General features: G+C 49.3%; 1 protein-coding gene across 4 annotated transcripts in view; it reads right to left on the bottom strand.

Moving 5' to 3' along the window:
* DAAM2 (dishevelled associated activator of morphogenesis 2) overlaps positions 1-26,921 on the bottom strand; it is a 216,448-nt gene that overhangs the window by 106,251 nt on the left and 83,276 nt on the right. For all 4 annotated transcript variants that reach the window (XR_012222650.1, XM_073556296.1, XM_073556294.1 and 1 more), the window contains exons 4-5: positions 16,078-16,152; positions 9,886-9,980 (exon numbers count right to left, since the gene is read on the bottom strand). Coding sequence is in view for 3 of the 4 variants with exons in the window: in XM_073556296.1 (XP_073412397.1) it covers positions 9,886-9,980; positions 16,078-16,152 (170 nt within the window). In the remaining variant the exon portion in view is untranslated. The remainder of the gene's footprint in view (positions 1-9,885; positions 9,981-16,077; positions 16,153-26,921) is intronic.

Raw genomic sequence — 26,921 nt, 5'->3', positions numbered from 1 at the left:
GCTTTGCTCCTGTGAGATGATGTGTGGAGCTTGATCAGTCTCAGTTACAGTTCGGACACCAGGACTGACCGACTGGAGAGCGGCAGCCACAAGAAGAGGAGTTCCAGCATTTTGGTGATGGGGCAGTGTCAGGTTGTATCAGCTCAGGAGAAAGAAATAGAAGAGTCAGTGGAGAGCACAGACAGAACAGACGTCCCCAGTTTACGGCTCAGCGCTCCACTAAGCTATTTCTAATGTCTCTAGTAACCTTGCTGATTGTTTCCAGTTGCATTGTGAGTGCAGCTGTGGAGTTTGGTGTCGCAGCGGTGCCATTATGGGATGTGACATCTTGGTGGAGCGGTCGGTTCTGGCACAGATTTTGCTTTTTCCTGGGATCCGTGAAGTGTCCGCAGTGATCCGTATGTGATAGACGCTGATCACACGTGTGACCTGCAGAAAGTCGCCAGATCCGTCCGCACCGTATCGTGTTACTACTAACCCATCCCAGACTCCGGATCCCTCGCGCAGCGGGAGAATGATGTCACCCGGGATTATTTCTATACATTGCTGCTCCTCTTCTTGCCCGCATCCTTTCCGTTAGCATTCAGGCCTTGGCTCGGGGTCCGGCCGCTGGACGCCGTCCCATTTGGCAGCTAACAAGTTGAGTCTCTGGAAATTAGTTGAGGCGCAGGCCTCTAACGAGAAACTTGGCCGCTTCCAGCTATTAAAAGGTTTTAAAGTTTGTGCCAAGAGCTTAAAAGAAGAGTTAGCTGCCGAGCGAGAGCGGCCGTCGCCATGCTGCGCTGATTATTAGCAGACTTCAGCGCACGGGACGAGCGCAGCTGCAGCCGCTTAGTTCTGCTCGGCAAGGCGGCCGGACGCATCCACAGCTTGGCCGCGCTCCCTTCCTCTAGGTGATGAAGTTGTATCGTGGTGACGCCGGGACCCCACTCAGGATCTACACCACGTCTCCAGTTACCAGTGGTGGCCGCTGCCAACAAACATGGGCACAGCGCAGGAGGCTTCCACGGCGCGAGGGGACGGCGTGCAAGCGAAATCTCCGTGCCAACTCATAAACACGCTTTATTTGCATCTTTAAAGGGATTAACTTGGATTATGGGGGCGGAATTCAGATAAGACGACACCGGCACGTGACAGGGTGCATGGTAATAAGCCGTTACAGCGGTATACCAGTCCCCAGAGACATCTCCTGAGACCACCCCCCTGAGAAGACCACCTCCTGAGACGACCACCCTCCTGAGACGACCGCCCCCTGAGAAAACGCCCCTGCAACGACCACCCCCTGAGACGACCACCCCCGAGAAGACCGCCCCCCGAGACGACCGCCCCCGAGACGACCGCCCCCTGAGAAGACCACCCCTGAGACGACCACCTGAGAAGACCGCCCCCTGAGAAGACCGCCCCCTGACACGACCACCCCCTGGGACGACCACCCCCGAGAAGACCACCCCCGAGACGACCACCCCCTGCAACGACCACCCCCCGAGACGACCACCCCCCGAGACGACCACCCCCTGAGAAGACCACCCCCTGAGACGACCACCTGAGAAGACCGCCCCCTGAGACGACCACCCCCTGAGACGACCACCTGAGAAGACCGCCCCCTGAGACAACCACCCCCGAGACGACCACCCCCTGAGAAGACCGACCCCTGCAACGACCACCCCCTGAAACGACCGCCCCGAGAAGACCACCCCTGAGTCGACCGCCCCCTGAGACGACCACCCCCTGAGACGACCGCCCCCCGAGACGACCACCCCCTGAGAAGACCACCCCTGAGACGACCACCTGAGAAGACCGCCCCCTGAGAAGACCGCCCCCTGAGACGACCACCCCCTGGGATGATCAGCCCCCTGAGAAGACCACCCTCAAGATGACCACCCCCTGCAACAACCACCCCCCGAGACGACCACCCCCTGAGAAGACCACCCCCTGAGACGACCACCTGAGAAGACCGCCCCCTGAGACAACCACCCCCTGAGACGACCACCTTAGACCGCCCCCTGAGACAACCACCCCCGAGACGACCACCCCCTGAGAAGACCGACCCCTGCAACGACCACCCCCTGAGACGACCGCCCCGAGAAGACCACCCCTGAGACGACGACCTGAGAAGACCGCCCCCTGAGACGACCACCCCCCGAGACGACCACCCCCTGAGAAGACCGCCCCGAGAAGACCGCCCCCTGAGAAGACCACCCCTGAGATGACCACCCCCTATGAAGACCGCCCCCTTAGACGACCACTCCCCTGAGAAGACCACCCCCGAGACGACCACCCCCCGAGACGACCACCCCCTGAGAAGACCACCCACCTCATAAGACCAGACTGCCTGTGACAGCTCCAGCATATATTCTGCACACCGGCTATCTTTTTTGGGAGACCACCCCCTAGAAGACCAATAGTTAATGCAATTGTGAGTGGTCATCTCAAAAAGACTTCAGAAGCCCCCAGAGTGGTGAATTGGGAGTAAATGTTGTATTCTTCCTGCTCTGCATCCCAGCAAAGAAAACCTCCACCAATAGGGGGCTGCCCTGTATGCACTGCACTGAGGACCCCCTACCAGATGGACCACCACAAGAAAAATCTGAAGCTTCCAAGATTCTAGTTTACTTTCAGGGCGGACCATCAGATCGATGGGAGACAAACACCTGGCGCTCCCCCTTAAGAAAGCCAGAAAACCACAGCTCCTTGCGCCGTCTAGTGTCTATTGTTGGTACCTGCAGCTCAGCTCCTACTGAAGTGTATTTCATTTGACCTGCAGTACCTAGATCGGCCACTACATGGCGTATGGAGCTCTGTACACTATGAATTTCCAGCAGCCATAGAACCCGCAAACAGCTGATCAGGGGGATCCGGGTGTCGGCCCCTCACTGACCTGATTCTGAGGACCTCTCCTTGGCTCCCATACACATTAGATAACTGTCGATAGTTCACCTGACAACCGTCTCCCCCAACTTCTCCTTCGACAGGACAGTTTGGCTGACCACCTGCTCCCTGTCAGACCCCTCTTGTCTCCTGAGGATTACGTGCCGGATCCTTCTCTCTCCGACATCATTGGTTGGGGTGGTACTGGAGGCCCCCCATAATACTGATGGCCAGTCCCACTGATCAGCAGGTGCAGACAACTTTCGAATAATGTGTATGGGGCCTTAAAGGGGTTGTCTATGAAAACAAGTCTTTACTCGGCCAAAGGATAAAGGGGTCTGACCGTGGGACCGGCAGAATCTTTTCTCCCCATGACAATGGGGCAGCAGTGCCCATTATTCCCTATGGGGCAGCCGGGTAGGGAATGAATGGAGCGGTGGTCGGGCACGTCTCCATGGTAACGGGGGTAACAGTGCTCCGCTCGGCCGACTGGCGCAGGTCTCAGCATCTGGACCCCACAATATCTGTGGTGATAACTAGTGGTGAGGACAAGCGGGGACTGGAACACGTGTCTGGAGCCCCCGCGATCCTCGGTGCAGACCCGGGCACCCTCCGTCAACTCCAGGAACTGGCATCTGCGCTCATCACTAGTTATCATCTACCTTCTGGATAACGTCTGTACACTGGACAACCCCGCTAGTTTCACATTAGCGTTTTTTTGCGCAGCGCATCGGGCGCATAAAAAACGCAAAGAAAAACGCAAAACAAACGCGTTTTTTTTTAACGTCATGCGCACGCTGATGCGTCAAAAAAACGCAGCGTTGCTTGCGTTTTACATGCGTTTTTGCATGCGTTTGCGTTTTTTATGCACATGCGTTTTTAGGTGTGACATTTTTTCCATTGTCTAGAGAACATTCTTGACTTGTTTAACTCAAAAACGCATGCGCAAAAAAACGTAAGCGTGCGCAAGACCATGCGCACGCATGCGTTCCCATAGACTTCAATGTGTTTTTTTTTTGCGCATTCCGTGCGCAAGAGTGCGCATGCGTTTTTTTGCCGAGGCAGGGCGCACCAAAAAATGCAACATGTTGCGTCTGGCGCGAAAGACAAAAAAACGCATGCGCACGAAAACGCAAGTGTGCGCAAGACCATGCGCACGTCATGTTAAACATAGGTGCGCAGTGCGCATGCGCACGGGTGCGCACGATGCGCTGCGCACAAAAGCGCTAATGTGAAACCAGCCTAAGCCTGTAAGACCCTGGTACTGGGGGCTTTCATGGGCTTTTTCCCAGCTTTGGGGGATACAGATCAGCCTTGTGAGCCCCTTCCTCTGGAAGCCGACATCAGGGGGTCACAGTGTCTCCCCCTACATGGCATCATTTGTGTGGGAATGTCTCTTATGCTGTTATTAGGGTTAATGGCCCAGAACTGGGGAGGCCTCCGATAAACAGACGATAATGAGACGCGGAGTCCGTTCACAGAGGATCCATTTATCAGCCGTAATCCTGGGATCAATCTAATGTCATTTACTCATTAACGCTTCTCATGGAAAACCGGGAGAGAAACACTGAAATCACAGAGACATCGTCCTATAGGTGAGGAGGGTACAACAATGTAACAAAGACCAGTGTAATAATAACCAGTGCACATGTGCAACAATGCAACAAATACCAGTGCACATGTGCAACAATGTAATAAAGACCAGTGCATGTGCGCAACAATGTAACAAAGACCAGTGCAAGTGTGCAACAATGTAACAAAGACAAGTCTGTGTGTGCAACAACGTAACAAAGACCAGTGCATGTGTGCAACAATGTAACAAAGACCAGAGCACGTGTGCAACAATGTAACAAAGACCAGTGCACGTGTGCAACAAAGTAACAAAGACCAGAGCACGTGTGCAACAATGTAACAAAGACCAGTGCACATGTGCAACAAAGTAACAAAGACCAGTGCACATGTGCAACAAAGTAACAAAGACCAGTGCATGTGTGCAACAATGTAACAAAGACCAGTGCACATGTGCAACAAAGTAACAAAGACCAGTGCACGTGTGCAACAAAGTAACAAAGACCAGTGCACGTGTGCAACAATGTAACAAAGACCAGTGCACGTGTGCAACAATGTAACAAAGACCAGTGCACGTGTGCAACAATGTAACAAAGACCAGTGCACGTGTGCAACAATGTAATAAAGACCAGTGCACGTGTGCAACAATGTAACAAAGACGAGTTCGTGTGTGCAACAATGTAACAAAGACCAGTGCACATGTGCAACAATGTAACAAAGACCAGTGCACGTGTGCAACAAAGTAACAAAGACCAGTGCACGTGTGCAACAATGTAACAAAGACCAGTGCACGTGTGCAACAATGTAACAAAGACCAGTGCACGTGTGCAACAAAGTAACAAAGACCAGTGCATGTGTGCAACAATGTAACAAAGACCAGTGCACGTGTGCAACAAAGTAACAAAGACCAGTGCACGTGTGCAACAATGTAACAAAGACCAGTGCACGTGTGCAACAATGTAACAAAGACCAGTGCACGTGTGCAACAATGTAACAAAGACCAGTGCACGTGTGCAACAATGTAATAAAGACCAGTGCACGTGTGCAACAATGTAACAAAGACGAGTTTGTGTGTGCAACAATGTAACAAAGACCAGTGCACATGTGCAACAATGTAACAAAGACCAGTGCACGTGTGCAACAAAGTAACAAAGACCAGTGCACGTGTGCAACAATGTAACAAAGACCAGTGCACGTGTGCAACAATGTAACAAAGACCAGTGCACGTGTGCAACAAAGTAACAAAGACCAGTGCATGTGTGCAACAATGTAACAAAGACCAGTGCACGTGTGCAACAAAGTAACAAAGACCAGTGCACGTGTGCAACAATGTAACAAAGACCAGTGCACGTGTGCAACAATGTAACAAAGACCAGTGCACGTGTGCAACAATGTAACAAAGACCAGTGCACGTGTGCAACAATGTAATAAAGACCAGTGCACGTGTGCAACAATGTAACAAAGACGAGTTCGTGTGTGCAACAATGTAATAAAGACCAGTGCACGTGTGCAACAATGTAACAAAGACCAGTGCACGTGTGCAACAAAGTAACAAAGACCAGTGCACGTGTGCAACAATGTAACAAAGACCAGTGCACGTGTGCAACAATGTAACAAAGACCAGTGCACGTGTGCAACAAAGTAACAAAGACCAGTGCATGTGTGCAACAATGTAACAAAGACCAGTGCACGTGTGCAACAAAGTAACAAAGACCAGTGCACGTGTGCAACAATGTAACAAAGACCAGTGCACGTGTGCAACAATGTAACAAAGACCAGTGCACGTGTGCAACAAAGTAACAAAGACCAGTGCACATGTGCAACAATGTAACAAAGACCAGTGCACGTGTGCAACAAAGTAACAAAGACCAGTGCACGTGTGCAACAATGTAACAAAGACCAGTGCACGTGTGCAACAATGTAACAAAGACCAGTGCACGTGTGCAACAAAGTAACAAAGACCAGTGCACGTGTGCAACAATGTAACAAAGACCAGTGCACGTGTGCAACAATGTAACAAAGACCAGTGCACGTGTGCAACAATGTAACAAAGACCAGTGCACGTGTGCAACAAAGTAACAAAGACCAGTGCACGTGTGCAACAATGTAACAAAGACCAGTGCACGTGTGCAACAATGTAACAAAGACCAGTGCACGTGTGCAACAATGTAACAAAGACCAGTGCACGTGTGCAACAATGTAACAAAGACCAGTGCACGTGTGCAACAAAGTAACAAAGACCAGTGCACGTGTGCAACAATGTAACAAAGACCAGTGCACATGTGCAACAATGTAACAAAGACCAGTGCACGTGTGCAACAATGTAATAAAGACCAGTGCACGTGTGCAACAATGTAACAAAGACCAGTGCACATGTGCAACAATGTAACAAAGACCAGTGCACGTGTGCAACAATGTAACAAAGACCAGTGCACGTGTGCAACAATGTAACAAAGACCAGTGCACGTGTGCAACAATGTAATAAAGACCAGTGCACGTGTGCAACAATGTAATAAAGACCAGTGCACGTGTGCAACAATGTAACAAAGACGAGTTCGTGTGTGCAACAATGTAACAAAGACCAGTGCACATGTGCAACAAAGTAACAAAGACCAGTGCACGTGTGCAACAAAGTAACAAAGACCAGTGCACGTGTGCAACAATGTAACAAAGACCAGTGCACGTGTGCAACAATGTAACAAAGACCAGTGCACGTGTGCAACAATGTAATAAAGACCAGTGCACATGTGCAACAATGTAACAAAGACCAGTGCACGTGTGCAACAATGTAATAAAGACCAGTGCACATGTGCAACAATGTAACAAAGACCAGTGCACATGTGCAACAATGTAATAAAGACCAGTGCACGTGTGCAACAATGTAACAAAGACCAGTGCACATGTGCAACAATGTAACAAAGACCAGTGCACGTGTGCAACAAAGTAACAAAGACCAGTGCACGTGTGCAACAATGTAACAAAGACCAGTGCACGTGTGCAACAATGTAATAAAGACCAGTGCACGTGTGCAACAATGTAACAAAGACGAGTTCGTGTGTGCAACAATGTAACAAAGACCAGTGCACATGTGCAACAAAGTAACAAAGACCAGTGCACATGTGCAACAAAGTAACAAAGACCAGTGCACGTGTGCAACAATGTAATAAAGACCAGTGCACATGTGCAACAATGTAACAAAGACCAGTGCACATATGCAACAATGTAATAAAGACCAGTGCACATGTGCAACAAAGTAACAAAGACCAGTGCACGTGTGCAACAATGTAACAAAGACCAGTGCACGTGTGCAACAATGTAACAAAGACCAGTGCACGTGTGCAACAATGTAATAAAGACCAGTGCACGTGTGCAACAAAGTAACAAAGACCAGTGCACGTGTGCAACAATGTAACAAAGACCAGTGCACGTGTGCAACAATGTAACAAAGACCAGTGCACGTGTGCAACAATGTAATAAAGACCAGTGCACATGTGCAACAATGTAACAAAGACCAGTGCACATATGCAACAATGTAATAAAGACCAGTGCACATGTGCAACAAAGTAACAAAGACCAGTGCACGTGTGCAACAATGTAATAAAGACCAGTGCACATGTGCAACAATGTAACAAAGACCAGTGCACATATGCAACAATGTAATAAAGACCAGTGCACATGTGCAACAATGTAACAAAGACCAGTGCACATGTGCAACAATGTAACAAAGACCAGTGCACATGTGCAACAATGTAACAAAGACCAGTGCACGTGTGCAACAATGTAATAAAGACCAGTGCACGTGTGCAACAATGTAACAAAGACGAGTTCGTGTGTGCAACAATGTAACAAAGACCAGTGCACATATGCAACAATGTAATAAAGACCAGTGCACGTGTGCAACAAAGTAACAAAGACCAGTGCACGTGTGCAACAATGTAACAAAGACCAGTGCACGTGTGCAACAATGTAACAAAGACCAGTGCACGTGTGCAACAATGTAATAAAGACCAGTGCACATGTGCAACAATGTAACAAAGACCAGTGCACATATGCAACAATGTAATAAAGACCAGTGCACATGTGCAACAAAGTAACAAAGACCAGTGCACGTGTGCAACAATGTAACAAAGACAAGTCAATGTGTGCAACAATGTAACAAAGACCAGTGCACATGTGCAACAATGTAACAAAGACCAGTGCACATGTGCAACAATGTAACAAAGACCAGTGCACGTGTGCAACAATGTAATAAAGACCAGTGCACGTGTGCAACAATGTAACAAAGACGAGTTCGTGTGTGCAACAATGTAACAAAGACCAGTTCACATGTGCAACAAAGTAACAAAGACCAGTGCACGTGTGCAACAATGTCACAATCACTGATATGTTGGTATTGTAACTATGAGGTGTTACATGTATAATAATGTCACCCAGACGTTGTACATGTACAGCAAACACTAGTGTCCTATATGCAACAATGTTATAGAAAACAGGAATCCCTGCCAGCAATGCCAGTCTAGATGATATCATTGTGAGACCCCAGTGATGAGACTCCAGCATCTAATAGGACAGATTCATAGATAGAGCTCAACGCCCGACAATAGGAGAAAGGACAAATAGAGGCGGCGCTCCAAGAACTGATAGGAAAACAATCTTCATTAAATATTTGGAAAGTGATATAAAGCTTAGCGGACCCCAAAGGGTAATGAGCCAAAATACGAGCCGTGGCTCAGGTAATCGTCCAGCACCTTCTGCTTACCGTACATTACTTTCCCCTTATTTAACCACTAGATAGTGGCCTGATTCTAACACATCGGGTATTCTAGAATATGTATGTAGTTCATTTATGAAGATTTAAGAATAATGCAATGAATACACAGGATTTTCCAGGTAAAATATATACATTATCATTAAATGTTATTGCAGTAAGCGTGACTGAACTACGCGCCACTATGACCGACACGACGGGCGCGACAGGCAGCATTACTATGTATCTGACCCCTGCGTCTCTCAGCACTGCGCACTGTGTATGATCCAGGGTCGCTGTATGTACAGCAGCGTTTATGTCACTTTTCTATCCAGACTCCAGGGACATTTCGCTTCTTTCGCTCTGTACGTTTGCTGCTGTTCTGCGGGGCAGCTTATATTTTGGCTCATTACCCTGCACCCTTGTGGTCCGCTATGCTTTATATCACTTTTAACATCTTAATATTTAATAAAGGTTTTGTTATCGATTCTTTGCTCACCCCTCCTCTATTTGTTCTTTCTCCTATCGCAATGTGGCCAACGCTGCTGTCATGTAGACACCTGTCAGGACACAGACGCTTTGTCATCACAGGAGCAATGACGTCACATAATGTGAACAGTGATCAATCAAAGCATGGGACGGGGTCGGCCGTGGGTCCCCACGACACTCGGCCGGTACCAGGCCGTAGTCAGTGGCTGTACCTCATGGGCTGGGTCCGGAGTGCCGTCTTCAAGTCTTCTACGATTTTATTCCTCATCTCCGTATCTTCTTCATCAAAGGCATAAAGAGTCTGCATCTGCGGGGAAGAAAGAGTGACGTGAGCCGGGGCGGCGGAGCGACGTGAGCCGGGGCGGCGGAGCGACGTGAGCCTGGACGGCGGAGGGATGTGAGGCGGGGCGGCGGAGCGACGTGAGCCGGGGCAGCGGAGTGACGAGGCTTCTACCTCACAGGGAATGAGCGCACAGTTGGTGATGTCAGTGGGTCATCTGCACCGCGAGGAGGCGACATTTATGGGGCGCTCACTACATGTAGATACAGTCACAAAAAGTTCAATGTATCAAATGTTGTTCTTTTTTTAGCTTAGCGTCATCCTGGTGTTTCCTGGATCCCCTTATGCGATGGGTTACATGGTGGCCACTCGTGGGCCAGCTGCTTCTACTAGGCTTTGGCAATGCTTTCCAGGTGCCCTGCGAGGTGGTGAAGCCTTGGACACGTCAGGTGCCAGCTCCAGCTTGTGAAGCCGTTCATGAATACCAATAATCCCAGCTGTGACCTGTGAGATTCCCGTGTCGCTCACCAATGCAGCAGACGACGTCTTTAGTTATTCATCACACATTCCGGTATAATGTAACGGGATCTCGGCCCGCGGATGACGGTGGCGCTGCTGCCCACGGGAGCCATTATCCCTAGTATTAAACTGAGGAACATTCATAGAGAGCAGGATGGGCTGGCAGCAGCTGTATTTGCCAGTCCTGACCTTTGTGCGCCCTCCTGTCAGCAGCCATAACGTGCTTTACTTTGTCTGGGTTACCTACTGACACTGAGCACACAGCGTCGACCTTCATATACATGGGGACGCCATGTGCATTAATAATCAGCGCTGCAACGTGACAACAGACAAGAACACCGGACTATGGGAAATAAAGGGAATGCCGGGAAAATCTGGGCAATAAGAGGCAAAGTAGTTATGGGACCTAGGGGAGCATGGGGATGTCACTCCCAGTGATTCTCCCCTCACTAAAGTCTCTAATGATCTACTAACAGCTAAATCTAATGGTCATTACTCCATGCTAATTCTCTTGGATCTCTCTGCAGCATTCGACACTGTGGATCATCAGCTCCTCCTCACTATGCTCCGCTCCATTGGCCTCCAGGACACCGTTCTCTCCTGGTTCTCCTCCTATCTCTCCGACCGCTCCTTTACTGTATCTTTTGCCGGTTCCTCCTCCTCTCACCTTCCCCTTACTGTTGGGGTCCCTCATGGATCGGTTCTAGGCCCCCTCCTCTTCTCCTTGTACACTGCCCCTATTGGTCAAACAATCAGTAGATTTGGTTTCCAGTACCATCTCTATGCTGATGACACCCAATTATACGCTTCTTCTCCTGACATCACGCCAGCCTTTCTAGAAAACACCGGCGATTGTCTAAACGCTGTGTCTAACATCATGTCCTCACTATATCTGAAACTGAACCTGTCAAAGACTGAACTCCTCGTGTTTCCTCCCTCTACTAATGTACCTATACCCGACATTGCTATTTCTGTGTGTGGTTCCACTATTACTCCCCAGCAACATGCCCGCTGTCTTGGGGTCATACTTGATTCCGAGCTTTCCTTTGCCCCCCACATTCGATCACTGGCTCGCTCTTGTCATCTGCACCTCAAAAACATTTCTAGAATTCGACCTTTTCTTACTTTTGACTCTGCAAAAACTCTTACTGTTTCTCTTATTCATTCTCGTCTGAACTATTGTAACTCTCTTCTAATCGGTCTCCCTCTTACAAAACTCTCCCTCCTCCAATCTGTCTTGAATGCTGCAGCCAGGATCATATTCCTCACCAATCGTTACACCGATGCCTCTACCTTGTGCCAGTCATTACACTGGCTACCCATCCACTCCAGAATCCAGTATAGACTTATTACCCTCACCCACAAAGCCCTCCATGGCTCAGCACCACCCTACATCTCCTCCCTTGTTTCAGTATACCACCCTACCCGTGCCCTCCATTCTGCTGATGACTTGAGGTTAGCATCCTCATTAATCAGAACCTCCCACTCCCGTCTCCAAGACTTTTCATGTGCTGCGCCAATTCTTTGGAATGCACTACCCAGGATAGTACGATTAATCCCCAAACCCCACAGTTTAAAGCGTGCCTTAAAAACCCATTTGTTCAGACTAGCCTATCGCCTCAACGCATTAACCTAAATATCCCTGTGTGGCTCATTCTAAATTTTTTTACCATAACCAAGTTCCTCGCATCATGTTCTCACATGCTTTTTGCATTTAATAGCCCTCTGTGTCTGTACTGTAACATATTTAGACTGTTAACTGGTTCATGCAGCAACAGGAACACCCAATTCTTACACTAGGTGTTAAGCCCCTGTTACACACTGCGATATCGCTGTAAAGTCACCAATTTTGTGACGTTACAGCGATATTGCTGCATGTGATACTTACCTCCGACCGGCTCCCCCGCTGGTTATCGCTGATCACGCGAGAAGCTCCTGGACCATTCCTCGTCGGCCACTTCCTGCTATGACGACGAGCGACACGTGAGGACATCAGGATCACCGCGTCTGACAGGTAAGTAGCGACCCCCGACCCCTGCGATGTCGCTGGTGAGATCTGCCTGTGTGGCAGCTCACTAGCGACCACTTAGCGATGCACCAGCCATCCATATAGCTGTCGGGATCGCTGGTGCATCGCTATGTGTAATGGTACCTTACGGCGTCGGATTTCTGTCGCTGCACAGTGAGAATCCCGAGCCTTACTTCCAGCGGTCTCCCATTCCTCTCCAGCCACAGTGGAGCTTGCTCAGCAAACTCATCAGGCCCGGCACTCTGCCCAGACCAGCTCCATGTGTTTGCTTGCTGCTGCCACCTCTGGCACAGCTATGGCAATGCAGGCTGCTCAGCAGCGAGATTCTCCAGGGACTAAGTCCTCATGTCGGGCCACTGAGCATGCCCGTGGAGTGATCTCCCATTGGAGAGCGAAGGTCACGTGCTCAGGTCCTGCTCCTGTTCGGATTGGCCCATCCGAGAAGCCAGGAAGGTCCCGGACGCTCGCGGCTATAAAAGGGTCGCATGGCAGCTCGGCCATGCGCTAGGATACTCTGTATTTTCAGACCATGAGGAGTGAGTGATGGATGCACGCATGAATGTCTCTGGTGACTGACTCATTATGAAACCCCTACCCTTGGTGCGCATGTGTTGTGCAGCCTAGCCTGCTAGCGCCCAGGCTTAGGTGTAGGTAGAGGCAGAGTTGAGTCAGATATTAGTCACTATCAGTGACTCGGCCGCCTCAGAGCACGTGCTCCACACACCGTAGCCAGCGTCTATAGCGGTGTTCGTGGCAGCGACGCCGCGCGCTCAGTGGACCTAGAGGAACTCTAACCCGTGTCCTTGGGGTAGAGTTCTGTGGCTGTTTGCTGTGCGCTCTGTGGCCGGGCTCTGTGAGCTAAACAGGCTCCGGCATCTACGTTCAGCGGCTGTGCAGCTCTGTGAGTCAACAGAGTTCGCTCCTGTTCACACTGGGTGACGTAACCCACGTGTCACCGTTTTCACGCCGCTCTTCCCTTCCGCCATTACCTAGCAGCAGTTACCACCTCTGCACGGTGGACCCCGGGCTGCGAACGCACCTACTATTCTATAATCTGGTGCGTTCCACCAGATCTAACACTAGGGAAGGTCCAAACCATAAAAACAATAAAAGCAACTGTTACCACCCACCTCCCGTGTCCTCCCTTCTTCCTCATAGACTGTAAGCTTGCGAGCAGGGCCCTCACTCCTCTTGGTATCTCTTATGATCTATGTGATTATTGTTATGCTGTAATGTCTATCGTCTGTACAAGTCCCCTCCGAAATGTAAAGTGCTGCGGAATATGTCGGCGCTATAGAAATAAAATTATTATTATTATTTCACAAAATCAACACGTGGAAGGGGAGAGGTTTCTGCTGCAGCATCGGTCTATCGGACAGCGGCACAGCCCTGATCTGTAGCAATGTCCAGGGATACTGTCACTTTGTTCCATAGCTGGAGGGGTGACTGAGCGCTGACACCTCCAAATGTACAGAACTTTCTTCACTAATTGGATTGAGATATGGGGAGAACAGGTGAAAAACAGACACTGAGCCTCCATGATTGTCAGATCCACCCTCATCTCCTATCAGCATTACAGGAAAGGGTTACAGACGGAAGACTCATGCCGCAAAGTGGGATAAATCCTACAACTGGGGTCCGGTAATTGACGTCCTCATCTCCCCAGCAGCTGTCATCATGGGGGGCACTAGATGTGACCACCACTGTAATCTATGGGCGCGCTCCAATGGGACCAGACTCCACAACCAGATGAAAGATGTCACTGTTATGGGGAACTATAGGTGTCACTGCTATGGGGGCACTGTAGATGTCACTGCCATGGGGGTCAATGGGGCTGTCACTGCTATGGGGGAACTATAGGTGTCACTGCTATGGGGGTCAGTGGGGCTGTCACTGCTGTGGGGGCACTATAGATGTCACTGCTATGGGGGCACTGTAGATGTCACTGCCATGGGGGTCAGTGGGGCTGTCACTGCTATGGGGGAACTATAGGTGTCACTGCTATGGGGGCACTGTAGATGTCACTGTTATGGGGAACTATAGGTGTCACTGCTATGGGGGCACTGTAGATGTCACTGTTATGGGGAACTATAGATGTCACTGCTATGGGGAACTATAGGTGTCACTGCTATGGGGGAACTATAGGTGTCACCGCTATGGGGGCACTATAGATGTCACTGTTATGGGGAACTATAGGTGTCACTGCTATGGGGGCACTGTAGATGTCACTGCCATGGGGGTCAATGGGGCTGTCAATGCTATGGGGGAACTATAGGTGTCACTGCTGTGGGGGCACTATAGATGTCACTGCTATGGGGGCACTGTAGATGTTACTGCCATGGGGGTCAGTGGGGCTGTCACTGCTATGGGGGAACTATAGGTGTCACTGCTATGGGGGTCAGTGGGGCTGTCACCGCTATGGGGGCACTATAGATGTCACTGCTGTGGGGGCACTATAGATGTCATTGCTATGGGGAACTATAGGTGTCACTGCTATGGGGGCACTGTAGATGTCACTGCCATGGGGGTCAATGGGGCTGTCACTGCTATGGGGGAACTATAGGTGTCACTGCTATGGGGGTCAGTGGGGCTGTCACTGCTGTGGGGGCACTATAGATGTCATTGCTATGGGGAACTATAGGTGTCACTGCTATGGGGGTCAGTGGGGCTGTCACTGCTATGGGGGCACTATAGGTGTCACTGCTATGGGGGTCAGTGGGGCTGTCACTGCTGTGGGGGCACTATAGATGTCATTGCTATGGGGAACTATAGATGTCACTGCTATGGGGAACTATAGGTGTCACTGCTATGGGGGCACTGTAGATGTCACTGCCATGGGGGTCAGTGGGGCTGTCACTGCTATGGGGGCACTATAGATGTCACTGCAATGGGGGCACTATAGGTGTCACTGCTATGGGGGCACTATAGGTGTCACTGCTATGGGGGCACTATAGATGTCACTGCTATGGGGGTCAGTGGGGCTGTCACCGCTATGGGGGCCCCATAGATGTTTCTGGTCTCATCCTCTTCCGGTTCTGCACTAGGGTTATACAGTTTACAACCTAAAGTGCTCCTGTAAGTTCATTTGCAGATTCCTGCAAATAGTAAAGTGTGAATGTGGTGGTCTGATGTAGAAGGGTCTCTGGTCATTCTCGCACATAGCTCGTCAGACCCGCCGGCTCTTACGCCTTTTCCCCTCGCAGGACGCAGTAGTCAGCTCCGCAGTGTGGGGAGATTACAATAAGAAGTGACACACATGTGGCCGCTCTCTGCGCTGGTTTCCTACAGGGACCGCATCGCTGCAGCTTCATGAGACGCCGGAGCTTCTGCATCAGGAAGATGTTGGAAAGTTGTCACAATTTAACCCTTCTCTTCCTAATGAATGAGGCTTGACGCATCGGCAGGATAAACTGCATTATCACTGACATTTGGCAATGACCCGTTACATTGTAACCAGCCTCATGTTTTGTGCATCATCCGGTCACTTGTATGATCGGCTCATCAGGAGAATGATTCTGGGCTCAGCATTGCAGGTTCTGGATCAGAGGAGGGATTTATAGAGTAATCATCACTTACGGCCGCCATGGAGTTGATCCGGTCGATGTAATAGTCTGGCCAGCTGGTAGCCAGCTTATTCGGATCTTCTTGTTCCTGCAACAAATGTAAAGAAAGTGAGAAGCGATCACTGATTTTTATCACTCAGGAGTCTAGAGCGGAACTGAATCACCGCCAGAAAACTGGGGTCAGAAGATCAGGGACCTGGACGGAATCGAACTATTGCACAAAACTGAGCCGTAAGGTTCCTCTAGGAGTGGTCAATCACAGCGATCATTTACCATCCTTTGGGATTATCAACAGAGGGTGGGGTCAGCAGTCATATCATTATCAACAGAGGGTGGAGTCAGCAGTCATCTCATTATCAACAGAGGGCGGGGTCAGCAGTCATCTCATCAACAGATGGTGTGGTCAGCAGTCATCTCATTATCAACAGAGGGCGTGGTCAGCAGTCATCTCGTTATCAACAGAGGGCAGGGTCAGCAGTCATCTCATTATCAACAGAGGGCGGGGTCTGCAGTCATATCATTATCAACAGAGGGCGGGGTCAGCAGTCATCTCATTATCAACAGAGGGCGTGGTCAGCAGTCATCTCATTATCAACAGAGGGCGTGGTCAGCAGTCATCTCGTTATCACCAGAGGGTGGGGACAGCAATCATATCATTATCAATATCATGTTTTCCTCTGGGTCGGTCCTGCGTTTCCTTCTGGCGACATCCCACTGACACCTGAGCATCGTCTCCACTCCTGGACCAAGTGCCTGAAATGTCTGCCGCCCAACATCCTCCTGCGAACAAGGGCGACTGTGTGACACGCGGAGGACAGAAAATGCGAAAGCATGAAAACATCTGTAACCTTCTCCCATAAAACCTCCGAATGGAAAAAGTGTCACCGGGAGAAGATACAGAAGCTCTGGATACACTAAGAAGACGCTTTCCATCCTCCCACACATGAGCTCATATAAGACCCTGACACCCCTCGACATACCAGTGGAGGTCCCTACGTGGGCACCCATCAAATTACACTCCATAAAGGAAAATGGGAGAAAACTCAGAACTTTTTGGAACTTGTTGATCATCTACTCCAGCCAAATTGTGGCCAACACCAACTTTTTATTCACATGTCCTCAAATTGCAGATTCACCATGTAGGGAGTGATGGGACCTCCGGACTCCAGGATGTGCTCACGTCTAAGGCCGGGATCACACTACCGTACCGTGTGTGATGCGAGAAACTCGCACGAGTCTCATCAACACCCGGCGCTGCCGCCAGCACTCAGGACCGGAACTGCGGCTGCACAGAAATACATAGAAATACATGAAGCCGCAGTTCCGGTCCTGAGTGCTGGCGGCAGCGCCGGGTGTTGATGAGACTCGTGCGAGTTTCTCGCATCACACACGGTACGGTAGAGTGATCCCGGCCTTACAGCTCACATACAATGCGGTGTTACACTGTAGGGAAGCTGAGGCCAATGATTTCCTATAAGGGAGAGAGTAGTCAAGATCATATCACATTCTTTTTTTATAATATAACAGGAGGCTCAAAACCCGAGTCCCCTACTAAGGCTTCGACAACAGAAGGGCCTTGTGTTTTTTCCCTTCTCCTAATGTCCGTTTTGTGACCCAGGAGAGGAGTCAGTGTCTTATATTTTTCCCACCTAATAGCTGAGGGGACAGGACCACCTCTGACCGACCTCCGGGTTCCCAGGTCCCACAGAAGCCCCCTGATCTGAACCTGCAAAATATGTGCGAAACCTTGTGGGAACATTGCAGCACTACTCCCCCCATCATGGAAGACCAACGGAAGGCATTCAATTCAATTACATATAATCCTCTCCTGTGTGATACTGACTGCTGAGCCGTGTATCTAATCCTATCCTGTGTGATACTGACTGCTGAGCTGTGTATCTAATTCTATCCTGTGTGATACTGTCTGCTGAGCCGTGTATCTAATCCTCTCCTGTGTGATACTGACTGCTGAGCCGTGTATCTAATCCTATCCTGTGTGATACTGACTGCTGAGCCGTGTATCTAATCCTATCCTGTGTGATACTGACTGCTGAGCTGTGTATCAAATCCTATCCTGTGTGCTGAGCCGTGTATCTAATCCTATCCTGTGTGATACTGTCTGCTGAGCTGTGCATCTAATCCTAAACTGTGTGATACTGACTGCTGAGCTGTGTATCTAATCCTATTCTGTGTGATACTGTCTGCTGAGCCGTGTATCTAATCCTATCCTGTGTGATAGTCTGCTGAGCCGTGTATCTAATCCTATCCTGTGTGATACTGACTGCTGAGCCCTGTATCTAATCCTATCCTGTGTGATACTGACTGCTGAACCGTGTATCTAATCCTATCCTGTGTGACACTGACTGCTGAGCCGTGTATCTAATCCTATCCTGTGTGACACTGACTGCTGAGCCGTGTATCTAATCCTATCCTGTGTGATACTGTCTGCTGAGCCGTGCATCTAATCCTATCCTGTGTGATACTGACTGCTGAGCCGTGTATCTAATCCTATCCTGTGTGATACTGTCTGCTGAGCCGTGCATCTAATCCTATCCTGTGTGATACTGACTGCTGAGCCGTGTATCTAATCCTATCCTGTGTGATACTGTCTGCTGAGCCGTGTATCTAATCCTATTCTGTGTGATACTGTCTGCTGAGCCGTGTATCTAATCCGATACTGTGTGCTGAGCCCTGTATCTAATCATATCCTGTGTGATACTGACTGCTGAGCCGTGTATCTAATCCTATCCTGTGTGACACTGACTGCTGAGTCGTGTATCTAATCCTATCCTGTGTGACACTGACTGCTGAGCCGTGTATCTAATCCTATCCTGTGTGATACTGTCTGCTGAGCCGTGCATCTAATCCTATCCTGTGTGATACTGTCTGCTGAGCCGTGCATCTAATCCTATCCTGTGTGATACTGACTGCTGAGCCGTGCATCTAATCCTATCCTGTGTGACACTGTCTGCTGAGCCGTGTATCTAATCCTATCCTGTGTGATACTGACTGCTGAGCCGTGTATCTAATCCTATCCTGTGTGATACTGACTGCTGAGCCGTGTATCTAATCCTATCCTGTGTGATACTGTCTGCTGAGCCGTGTATCTAATCCTATCCTGTGTGATACTGTCTGCTGAGCCGTGCATCTAATCCTATCCTGTGTGACACTGACTGCTGAGCCGTGCATCTAATCCTATCCTGTGTGACACTGACTGCTGAGCCGTGTATCTAATCCTATCCTGTGTGACACTGTCTGCTGAGCCGTGTATCTAATCCTCTCCTGTGTGACACTGACTGCTGAGCCGTGTATCTCATCCTCTCCTGTGTGATACTGACTGCTGAGCCGTGTATCTAATCCTATCCTGTGTGATACTGACTGCTGAGCCGTGTATCTAATCCTATCCTGTGTGATACTGACTGCTGAGCCGTGTATCTAATCCTCTCCTGTGTGATACTGACTGCTGAGCCGTGTATCTAATCCTCTCCTGTGTGATACTGTCTGCTGAGCCGTGTATCTAATCCTATCCTGTGTGATACTGACTGCTGAGCCGTGTATCTAATCCTATCCTGTGTGATACTGACTGCTGAGCCGTGTATCTAATCCTATCCTGTGTGATGCTGACTGCTGAGCCGTGTATCTAATCCTATCCTGTGTGATGCTGACTGCTGAGCCGTGTATCTAATCCTATCCTGTGTGATGCTGACTGCTGAGCCGTGTATCTAATCCTATCCTGTGTGATACTGACTGCTGAGCCGTGTATCTAATCCTATCCTGTGTGATACTGACTGCTGAGCCGTGTATCTAATCCTATCCTGTGTGATACTATCTGCTGAGCCGTGCATCTAATCCTATCCTGTGTGACACTGACTGCTGAGCCGTGCATCTAATCCTATCCTGTGTGACACTGACTGCTGCGCCGTGTATCTAATCCTATCCTGTGTGACACTGTCTGCTGAGCCGTGTATCTAATCCTCTCCTGTGTGATACTGACTGCTGAGCCGTGTATCTCATCCTCTCCTGTGTGATACTGACTGCTGAGCCGTGTATCTAATCCTATCCTGTGTGATACTGACTGCTGAGCCGTGTATCTAATCCTATCCTGTGTGATACTGACTGCTGAGCCGTGTATCTAATCCTATCCTGTGTGATACTGACTGCTGAGCTGTGTATCTAATCCTCTCCTGTGTGATACTGACTGCTGAGCCGTGTATCTAATCCTCTCCTGTGTGATACTGTCTGCTGAGCCGTGTATCTAATCCTATCCTGTGTGATACTGACTGCTGAGCCGTGTATCTAATCCTATCCTGTGTGATACTGACTGCTGAGCCATGTATCTAATCCTATCCTGTGTGATACTGACTGCTGAGCCGTGTATCTAATCCTATCCTGTGTAATACTGACTGCTGAGCCGTGTATCTAATCCTATCCTGTGTGATACTGACTGCTGAGCCGTGTATCTAATCCTATCCTGTGTGATGCTGACTGCTGAGCCGTGTATCTAATCCTATCCTGTGTGATACTGACTGCTGAGCCGTGTATCTAATCCTATCCTGTGTGATATTATCTGCTGAGCCGTGTATCTAATCCTCTCCTGTGTGATACTGTCTCAGAGAACCACACAGCACTACCACCCCCATCATTCCTTGTATATGCAGACACATAATGGATGCCGAGGATTGAGGTGTGAATAGTGGCTTATATTGGTGTTTGTGCAGATCTCCTGATTCCGGTCGCTCCCGGAGGGAGGAGCATCAATCCTTGTGGAGTTTTCACGTCTCTATTTGGTGTCGGCCTCATGTGACCCCGATCTTTGTGGATTCTGTGACTACGTCCTTCCTGACAGTGGGGCGAGCGGGGTCCTGGCGACTGTGACACCCGAGGTCATGAAGGGACAACTGGAAACAACAATACAAGAACTGCTGAAGGTTAGGAGCAGTGTGAGCCCCGCTGCAGGCTGACTCCAGAGAGAAACAGCTCAGACCGTGGCCAGCTCCTGCCTCAGACCCCTATGTTATATATGACATCTGTGCGTGAAGGCCGAGACGTCACAATGTATCCATCACTGCGACTAGAAACAGCTCGCTTCTCCATAATGGGGTCCTGTCGTCCCCGACACCCGATTACTACTAAACCGTCCTATATGGGACTTACCCCAAAACACTCATTCCTGCAGTTCAGATTTCAGTACTTTATTAGCCGCGCCAGGGGGCACCGAGCCCTTAGCCGCGCCAGGGGGCACCGAGCCCTTAGCCGCGCCAGGGGGCACCGAGCCCTTAGCCGCGCCAGGGGGCACCGAGTCCTTAGCCGCGCCAGGGGGCACCGAGTCCTTAGCCGCGCCAGGGGGCACCGAGTCCTTAGCCACGCCAGGGGGCACCGAGTCCTTAGCCACGCCAGGGGGCACCGAGTCCTTAGCCGCGCCAGGGGGCACCGAGTCCTTAGCCACGCCAGGGGGCACCGAGTCACATTTACACATGTAACAAACCAGAATTTCTGAAAAACTAATGAAGTGAAATCTATACTGCAGGTTTGAGTTTTACAGGGGCCAAGTCCCATACAGGGCTGTGTAAGTAGTTTTGGGGCTGCAGCGTTCCTCTAATCTCTCCAGATTATGTGCCCATCATTGTAACATCTCTGGAAACCTGCTGAACAGAAGAAGTTACAGGGCCGCTGGGATTCTTGGAGAACGGTAACTGAGGGTGGAGTTGGCGCAGAGCTGAGATCTTATAAACCCCAGCGCTTTATCAGTTCAGACATTGGCTGTAAGATTTGGGGATATTATGTCTGCAGCCAAGATCTCTATCTGATGATGTCGTCAGCGCAGATTCTGAAAGGAGAATGGTTCCCAGAAAACCAAAGAAAGTGCCGAAAACTAATAGAAAAAAGAAAAGGTATCAAAGAAAATCCTATCAGCTTTTGGGCTGAATACCATTTCCCCGGGGAGAGTTCCATATAGTCGATCACTGATGCGATGCTGATCAATGATTGGCAGACATGAAAGATGTGATCAGCAATAATCAAGAAAACCGGCCTCGTCTACAACCGTCAGTTCTCAGGATTCCTCGGAATGATCGTTCATGTAACCATCGCACACGGACACATGGCTATCCTGATAATACAGCACCGAGAGATCAAGGCCCATAAGGTCCGGTCTGACGCCGTGATCAGAGGCTGGTGCGATGTCCCCTATTCTAGCGATTCTAGTCCTTCTGTGACTGCGAATGTGCAAGCGGACGAGACTTGGAGCGCGTGAGGACTGGAGCGTGCGAGGGTTAACCCAGGGCTGGACCGGTCTGAAATCAATGTCCGGGACAATATGGCTGGAACCACATATCCCCGGCACAGAACAGTCGCCATTCATGACCCTAAGAGAAACCCACCCTGTGGGCGCTAGGTGGGCCGACAGATACGTTGCGACACTCAAGGGTTTGCATTTCAGCCCCATAATATTTTTTAATTTGTTTCCTTTAATTCCTCGCATCATTGATCTCCGGTCCTGACCGCGCCGCTGCCTCGTGTATCCGGACCTCGCGCTGTTCCTCATTATTCTGCTTTTCATCAAAATCTCAATTTTTCATTCCCCAAAAGCTAAAAGTCCGACCTGATGACGGAAAAGTGAGGGGGTGAGGTCCATGTTCTCCTGACCTCGTGTCTGAGAAGTATTTGACCTCCATCGGAGCCACATGTTCCCAGTATGGACCCTATTAGGGTCCCGGCTGTAATGGCGGCTCCGTGTCTCACATCACAGGAGGCTTAAAGGAATCTTTATAAGGTTTATGTAAAATATCTGCTCCGGGAACGAGCCACAGAAAATACGTAACCTGCAACCACAAGAGCTGACAGCAGGGGGCGCTATAGATAATGTGGGATGCACAGGGACTGTCACCTGTCGCACTCACATTTGGGGCGCCCATGGAAATGGTCACTGGTTTCAATAAGGTCCTGCAATGCTCTGTCTCACCAGTGGTGGCGCTGCAGGTAGAAGAGACATTTAGGCTCCCTCCAGCATAACAGCCAGTTATGGGGGCACCCAGCAGCGTGCACATACGTTACCATGACTGGGAGACCCCAATACAGCATGCATTTATCTACATTAGTCCAATAAGTTGCCTTTTATTAAAAAAAAAAAAAGTCTTCAAAAAGTTTGAATTGTATCAAGTGTCTGTGAGGGGTGGAGCCTAAGTGGGGGATTTTAGATGGAGTCCCCCTTTAATTATACGTATATTATTACAGATCGCGGGTGACGCTCTGACAACCGCTCTGATGTCAGTCTTCTTAAAAGAGTTGTCAAAGTTTAAAAGAACATGACTGTTAAAAAGCAAAACAGCGCCACACGTGTCCACAGGTTATGTCTGGTATTGCAACTGTATTTCTTTACTTGTTTGGTCTTGATCTTGATTTGGATCACTCCTTATACTCCAGTCATGACCAAAGCAGCATTCAAGGAGCTCACTGGCAGTGCTCCCCCTGCTGGAGCAGTGGTAGTATTACTGGGGACAATGGAAACCAGGAAAGATTGAGTTTACGCCAGTCATCGCCGGCTACCAATGGACGATACGAGAGAGCAATGCATTATGGGACCTCAAGTCATCTGCTAGTACTGGCTGACAGCAGAATTCCGATTGCAGCTCTGGAGGTGACTGGAGATCCAGACTGCAAGATCAGTGAAGGACGACACTCATCACTGTGCGGAGATTCAACGGGGCGTTCAGAAATGGAGACATCCTTTAAATATTGGTCAATTATAGGCAGTCATAGAGATGGACACGGCCTTGGTGCAACCTGTGCAGCCGCAAGGGGCCCAAGGCGTGAGGGGCCACCTCCACCTCCAATGCATTAAGCAGCTTCTATCACAGACGCAAGGAGGGGCCCATTCACTGCTCTTGCACAGGGGACCCTTCTGACTGGGACCACCACTGGGTGGCCATGTGACCACCACTGACTGGGCAGCCATGTGACCACCACTGGGCGGCCATGTGACCACCACTGGGCAGCCATGTGACCACCACTGGGCAGCCATGTGACCACCACTGGGCGGCCATGTGACCACCAATGGGCAGTCATGTGAGCGCCAATAGGCAGCCATGTGACCGGGTATCTGAAGGTCTTAGAGTAGAGTCTCCACCATGGCCCCGAAGACGATAAATGCAGAATCTGCGGATCCATCACCCCCTGGAGCCGGGGCAGACGTCGGTGACAGGGGAATGAACTCTTCCCGGGAATTCATGAGAACGCAAACCCCAGAGAAGATAATCATCTCCTGCCAGCACTGAGCGAGAGGAGCCGGCGCGGGGCCAACTTCATTACCGAGTGCGGCCCCTGCCAGCAGAGCAGGAGACCCCGGGGCGGCTTTCTTTTATTAAGCTGCAATTAAGAACTTGGGAATCATGACAATCCACGATCGAGAACATCCCAAGAACAGGACATTCCCGTCATCAGCCCGACCCCGACACATCCTGCAAGAAGAGCGACCATGGCCAGATCATGGATGTCAGAGTGATATAGTCATTGGCAGCATGCTGGTATAACCTGGGTATCATCTGAGTATAATGATAAATGTACAGCTGCTATAACCTGGGCATCTCCTGTATATAATTATATATGTACAGCCGGCATAACCTGGGTAACGCCTGTATATAATTATATATGTACGGCTGGTATAGTCTGGGCATCTCCTGTATATAATCATTTATGTACAGCTGGTATAACCTGGGCATCTCTTGTATATAATTATATATGTACAGCCGGTATAACCTGGGCATCTCCTGTATATAATTATATATGTACAGCCGGTATAACCTGGGCATCTCCTGTATATAATTATATATGTACAGCTGCTATAACCTGGGCATCTCCTGTATATAATTATATATGTACAGCCGGCATAACCTGGGTAACGCCTGTATATAATTATATATGTACAGCTGGTATAGTCTGGGCATCTCCTGTATATAATCATTTATGTACAGCTGGTATAACCTGGGCATCTCTTGTATATAATTATATATGTACAGCCGGTATAACCTGGGCATCTCCTGTATATAATTATATATGTACAGCTGGTATAACCTGGGCATCTCCTGTATATAATTATATATGTACAGCTGGAATAACCTGGGCATCTCCTGTATATAATAATATATGTACAGCCGGTATAACCTGGGCATCTCCTGTATATAATTATATATGTACAGCTGGAATAACCTGGGCATCTCCTGTATATAATTATATATGTACAGCTGGAATAACCTGGGCATCTCCTGTATATAATAATATATGTACAGCCGGTATAACCTGGGCATCTCCTGTATATAATAATATATGTACAGCCGGTATAACCTGGGCATCTCCTGTATATAATAATATATGTACAGCTAGTATAACCTGGGCATCTCCTGTATATAATAATATGTGTACAGCCGGTATAACCTGGGCATCTCCTGTATATAATTATATATGTACAGCCGGTATAACCTGGGCATCTCCTGTATATAATTATATATGTACAGCTAGTATAACCTGGGCATCTCCTGTATATAATAATATGTGTACAGCCGGTATAACCTGGGCATCTGCTGTATATAATGATATATGTACAGCTGGAATAACCTGGGCATCTCCTGTATATAATAATATATGAACATTGCTGGTATAACCTGGGTATATGTGATATTCCCGTAGCGATGTGTCCGGTTGTCAGAGGTAAGGCGGTGATTCATGCCCTCTGGCTGCTGGAGCCGTGATGGCCTGATGCCCACTCTGCTGGATGGGCACCTGGAATAACAGTGGGCTGCGGTGGCGTCTGTCCAGGTGGTGACAGCCGGAAGTATTAAGGATGATGGAGGGACATGAGAACACGATGTAGGCGGATAATCACTCACAATGGCTTCACCAGCTACACTGGTTGGCGCGCTGCCTGGGAGAGTCGGGTGGCTGGACAGTCATGGCAGAACATGAAAGGATCCTGATGAGGAAATGAGAGACCTGTGTGCAGCGCCCGTCCCTGCAGGGGCAGGAAGCAATTCCCCTGAATAACAGGTGGGCGACATGGACTATGTGCACCATGTCACTATTCACAGGTGTATGAGCCGGACCCCGGGGAGAACACGGTCGGGCAGAACACAGAGCGCTCTGGCACAGCAGATCTGGGACTTTCACAATCTTTAATCCTCCTTCTAGAGATGCAGCTGATGGCGGCTGTGGGTACCGCTGTGGGTACGGAATAGGTCCCCCGGCAAAATCCACTGCTCTCTGCTGCCACCCACAGGTAAAGGTCTGCCATAAACCATTGATTAGCCAGCTACTATGGCCCCAGTCTGGGCAAGAGATGACCCAAATGGAATTTCTGGGCCTTGCCGAAGCCGCTATCAGATTGGGGGTGGTTGTTTTTCTAAACAAAGTATAGCATAATACGGATTAGTAGAAAATGCCCAAGGATGGTAATGTATGTCCTGAACGCCAGGAATATAGTTCAGTAGTAAGAAATAGGACAGACCCATGACTTATAGTGCACAATATTGCAGTATAATATTCTAGCGCAGGGAGGAATGATAAAAGGAAAGTGTCTTTATTCCTCTACAAAGAGAATATCGTGGATATAAATCATTCAGTGATACACAGACTGTCACTAGCGTCAAACAGAAAAAAACTGAGCAGCACAGCGCACCTAGTGTGAACAGGTGCCAGCTAACATAACAATCCTAAGAAAATACAAAGCTGCGCTCTGGGTTGTTGAGAATGGTAAATCCTATAGCAGTAATGCAGTCCCAATTTTCTAGATTTAGTTTTCTAAACAATCCAGAGTGCAGCTTTGTATTTTCTTAGGATTGTTATGTTAGTTGGCACCTGTTCACACTA

The sequence above is a fragment of the Dendrobates tinctorius genome, unplaced genomic scaffold (assembly GCF_039654945.1).
Source record: "Dendrobates tinctorius isolate UK_male_01 unplaced genomic scaffold, ASM3965494v1 ptg000232l, whole genome shotgun sequence".
NCBI lineage: Eukaryota > Metazoa > Chordata > Amphibia > Anura > Dendrobatidae > Dendrobates > Dendrobates tinctorius.
This window is presented reverse-complemented; position numbering and strand designations above follow the sequence as displayed.